The 5,149-nt window shown below is 40.7% G+C and overlaps 1 protein-coding gene across 4 annotated transcripts in view; it reads right to left on the bottom strand.

The window, feature by feature from the left end:
* Positions 1-5,149, bottom strand: part of LOC131445986 (rab GTPase-activating protein 1) — a 59,665-nt gene continuing 54,516 nt past the window's right edge. For all 4 annotated transcript variants that reach the window (XM_058616820.1, XM_058616821.1, XM_058616824.1 and 1 more), the window contains 2 exons: positions 3,763-3,963; positions 1-2,819 (listed from right to left, as the gene is read on the bottom strand). In XM_058616820.1, coding sequence (XP_058472803.1) covers positions 2,697-2,819; positions 3,763-3,963 — 324 coding nt within the window. In that variant the 3' untranslated portion in view covers positions 1-2,696. The remainder of the gene's footprint in view (positions 2,820-3,762; positions 3,964-5,149) is intronic.

The raw sequence follows: 5,149 nt of genomic DNA, 5'->3' as shown, positions 1-5,149 counted from the left end.
TACTTCTGTGTTGATATCTTTATATTGAAATTCATGAAGTATACACAATGCATCCTACACTATTACAATTTCCACACACTGATAATGTTTTTTTTCTGTTGTCGGATGATAAAGCTACATTTTGGCATTGAATTAAACCAAACAGCAGTGTGACATACGAGAAGCCTCGGAAATACAAAGTAAAACATTAAAAATGTAGACCGTGGGTTAAACTGTAGCACAGCAGCAGGTAGGTAGGTACAAGTAGGCAACATTAGTCATCGTTACGGAGTAGAAAATCATAAACAAAAAACTCAATATTCATTATTGTTATGGTTGTTATGTACAGCCCAGTGCCTTCAGAGGAATGGCCCCATGTGTTTCTCGCGTCTTTCTTTTTTTTTTTTACCTTTTCTATGACATCAAACGTAGATTTTCAGATTCCATGTAATTTAAAGTAATCATTTCCTTTAGGCTCGCAAAATATATACAAAAAAAGTCTCCCCCTCAGTCTCATGAAGCATGAACAATATTGAAAATGTTGAACCCCACCATTTTGGTTTGACCTCACAAGACATTACAGTGAGAATCCAGCATGACTGACGGCGTAACTCAGACTTCAGGTGCACAGTTACACTTTCAGTCTTATATATATATTCTACAGTGGCCATTTCTATATTTAGTCCGGTTGAATTCTTCGTGGCACTGTGGCGTTTGAAATGTGTCGCCGGGACTTTTGCACCTCGCTGGTTTGAAAAAAAAACATAAAAAACAATCAAATTCTTCAGACTTGCGAGTTTTCTGTCATTGTTTCTGTATCGTCTCCAAAATGACGACACAGGCGGAGGACGCACTGTCCTCACTTTACCCACGATTGTGTCTCTGACCCAACCATCATGTGAGACCACGGGAACTGTACTCAAGAGTCTGGGTTCTCCCAAAAAGAAAGAACAGAAATTCAATAACCTGCACAACACTTGTACACTTTTCAGTGTCTTTCCTTTAAGTTTTCAAACATCTTTTTTTCTTCAAGCATCTCTCGTTGACAAGATATGCTGTTTCTTTTGTTACCAACGAATGTTTCTGTGTAAAATTTAGCAGGATTTATCGGTGAAGAAAGAAAGAAAGAAAGAAAGAAAACTTAACGGTCGCTATTTCTTTTCGTGTTTGTTTTAGACCCGCCGTTATATAAATATTAAGTGCATGTGGACCTTGTAATTCAGTGCTCGTGTGTAGTGGTAAAAATAAAAAAAAACACAACCTGTCTCACTGCTCCAACAAACTATCAAACGTGGTCCTGCCAGTGACGGTCAGACACCACCGTGCAGCCGGCGTCCAAATGAGAGAGGTTGACTCTGTTAGTGTGTTGAAATACAGCAGGATTTGCAGGTTTCTGTGTGTGTGTGTGTGTGTGTGTGTGTGTGTGTGTGTGTGTGTTATGTGTTTTGCATTTTGACCTGTATTACAATCATTGCACCAGTCCGGGGTTCAACAATGTTCTCACGTACATACACATACTGAAAAAAGGCATGCAGAGGTTGTCACGGTTTGGAGCTTTTTTAAGTTTCTTTGTGCTGTCAGATCCAAACCAAATAGAAAAAAAGAAAAAAACAAAACAGAAAAACACCATCTCAAGCATGTTTTATGTCTGACAGATTTTAACGTAAATTACAATTTTCATCTCCGTCAACCTTCCCGTCAAAGGCGTCGTCAGCAACCTCCTCTTCAGCATCATTTATATATACATATTTAGACATTTAAGGGAAACTCGATGACCACGGGGAAATCTTACGTCTTCCCTTAACATGCATTCACACATTCATAACCTTTAGTGCTTTAACTTTATCTCGGACTCTCTCTCATATGCTTTCTATTTCAGTCGGTTATTAATGCAGTCGAACGTTGTTTTCCAGTCACGCACGTGAACACGTACGACACACAGAAAAGAAACAACATGTACTACTAACAAACACACACACACACACACACACACACGCCCTCTTTACATAAGCACATTCATCGACATACATAGAAAAAAAAAAAACAAAGTCATCATTCAACGTAAATTAGAAAAAGCTCAGTTCTGGAAAGGCGTCGTTCATCTCTCGTACCGAAAAAAACCCCACGTTTTCGACAGGGACTGGTTGTTTTGTGCCAGTAGTTAAGAGGGGAGCATGCAGGAGAGCAAGGAGGGACGGAACGTTTGTCACGTCTGTCCCGTTAGGACAGCGACAGTCCCAATGTCCTACCTTCCTTCTGCTGGTCATTAACATCAGCAGTGCAGAGACAGAAATCAATGAAGCATTTCTTTTCTTCTATTTTTTGAAACCCTTTTCTTTGTTGAATGGTGGAAGCGCGTTGTTTTCTTCTGGGGACGATGATACAGCTCACTGTATGTTATCCTAGGTTTTTTCCAATCCCTTCTCGTCAGCACAGCAGGCTGGAGTCATTTGGGACGAAAGGTTATGAGGGAGATTAGCTCAGTAGGCGTGGTAACGGGGGAGACACACAATAAGTAAGTAACACAGTCTGTAGGTTTGTCATCGTCCTGGGTTTTAACAGTCAATGTTCAAAGTTAAAGTTATGACCCAGGGAGTTACGTTTTAAGGGTCCAGAGTTTTCAGTGTGAAGAGGAGCACTGAGCTCCAGACGTGGTCTGGGGTAAAACCGGACACTGGATGGTCGTTTTTTTGTGTGTGTGTTTTTTTTCTTCCAGATTAGGTGGTCTCTTTGCCCTGGGTCCCAGTGACGGTTTTGATGGAGCTGAGCGTTCGGTTGAACCAGGTCTTCTTGGCGGCCTGTACCTCGTTGAGGGCCAGACCCAAGTGGTGCTCCAGGTCCTGGACGGAGAAGAAAGAGAAGAACTCTGAACAGAGCGACCAATGTGGGCTTTTCTATGGCTAATGGCCAAAATATGATATTGGTGATTAAGGTTTACTAACAAAAACTGACACACAAAATGATAATAATAGATATTGACTCTACAAAAGTACGACTGAACTCCTCAAAGTGTTCTTAGATGGTCACGGTCTCCAGGTTTCCAGTGCATCACGGTTAAGTCTCCTTCAAATAAACTGTAACTCAGTTTATTTGTTTATACTACAGTATATGACATGTATAAAATATCTATCAACTGTGTTTCATAAAAGATATGTTTTCTAATACTGCTAGACCTTAACGTAGCTTCACTCAGCTGATAAACTAAATCTAGCTCCCCAACAATGTTCCCAATCTTATTAAAAAGCAAATTCTCCTTTCTTTATTTGTGGTTCCTCTGCCTGCTTCAGGAATCCTATACTGTGGAGCTCTCCTGGCTTGATAAAGTCATGAGAAGAGCTCCATTTTAATTGTCATGCAGGCGACACCACACCACTGAAATATTTGACATTAAACCAGGCAGCCTCAATATTAAGAAACTGATCTCTCCGACTGTCCCTCACTTAAACGACTGCACTGCCTGGAAGTGATTAAGTCTCAATTCATATTTCAAAACCTCTGGCTTTTCTCGAGACGTCCGCATCCTCCTCCATGAAATTGTCTGTTACACTACTGAAGGCTCGTGAAGTGGTATTAAAAGTGCGGCTGTAACAACGACAGACTCACTGCAAGCTGCGGCTGGAGGAGCTTACAAGTCGTGACTGAAGCAGAGAATGTGTGATTCAAGTTTTTTCTAACTAACTACGAACAAGCTCCTCGGCCATTCAGACAGAGAATTCAATTTTGATGCATCTGTGGCTACACTGATTTATTTCATATCCGGGCCAAAACTGTGTGTTCGTGTACCTGGATTTTGCACTCGGCCTCCACCAGCTGCAGTTTGGTCTGCGCCAGTTCAAGCTCCATCTCCCTCAGCTGGTTCTTCAGACTCTCCTTCTCCTCGTCCATCTCCTCCGTCCCTCCAGCGGGCGCCGTGGTCACTGCGGCCCGCACGCGACCTTCTTTGTTGAAGAGGCTGCTGCACTTCTCACAACCTTCCACTTTGGACTAGAGGATGTGTGGGAAAGAAGAACAATGTTATGTTGGAAAGAAAACTATGGTAAGAAATCACATTTTTTATCCCTGTCTGACCTTACACACTTGGTGAAGCAATCAGCTTTTCAGTGCTGCCCCCTTTAAGCTGGGGGAGATTGAAAATAAAAAAATAACAGAAGATGACGAGATGGGGGAGTAAAGGCACAGAGAGAGAGAAAGAAAGAAAGACTTCAGATAAAGGCACAAAGAAAGATGTCAGATTAAATAAAAAGCGAACACAACGTACTATTATGTGCTTTGTTTGGAGAGTGAGGAAATGCTGATTTGAAGCAAGCATGTAAGAATAAAGTGCAATAAAAAGAAGTCAAAGTATAATTTTTTGCACCAAGCATTACACTAAGATGATATATCAAGCAGTGATTTAATCTATTAATTAGAAGAAAAAAGTAATACTAGGATGAACCAGCATGACAAAAATCTACAACTATTTCATTCCTAAACGTGTGGTGTGTAAATATTTGCAGCCGCAGAGAGAAATTAAAGAGACAAGACGGTGCAGCAGCTCACTGCACTGGTAGGAGAATGTGAACCTGAACCAGCTCCTCTCTTGATTCATGGCCACAACCCTTTTAGTCAAGTGCTCTTCTACGTGATGAGCTATTACTGGGAACAGAGACGCGACAGAAGAAAAACACTGGGAGCAAAGCCACGCAACTTCACCCAAATGAAAAGTGTGTTTTTAAGTCCAAGTATAGAAGCTGGAACGCCATGTTTGTTAGTTGTGAAAAAATGAATCTTAATTAACTGTAGAATAACCATATATAGAAATGACTGAAGAAGAAAATAAATCAATGCCATGTTGTTCTGCTGGGTGAAGTTAATGTCTGGCTCATAAAATGGAACAAAACATAAAATACTGAACATCCTATATTGAACAGAGTGTCACAAACATCAATGACCTGTTCAATTTTACAATGACAACGCTGTTGTTGACTGAATATATGAGTGGCACTAACAAATAACACTGACTACAAACCTTAACAGTCAGAGTTTGTGTGCCTTTTGCTATTGACTACATAATGTCAGTTCCCTTAGAATGAATATTTCATGACACGATTGCGTTTCCTTTTCGATCAAACTGTCAACAGGGTTTAGAGGTAAAACAGCAATTACCCATTTTTCAATGCAACACTGCAGA

This window comes from Solea solea, chromosome 19, assembly GCF_958295425.1.
Source record: "Solea solea chromosome 19, fSolSol10.1, whole genome shotgun sequence".
Lineage (NCBI taxonomy): Eukaryota > Metazoa > Chordata > Actinopteri > Pleuronectiformes > Soleidae > Solea > Solea solea.
The sequence above is the reverse complement of the archived record's forward strand: the minus strand, read 5'-3'. Positions and strand labels throughout refer to the sequence as shown.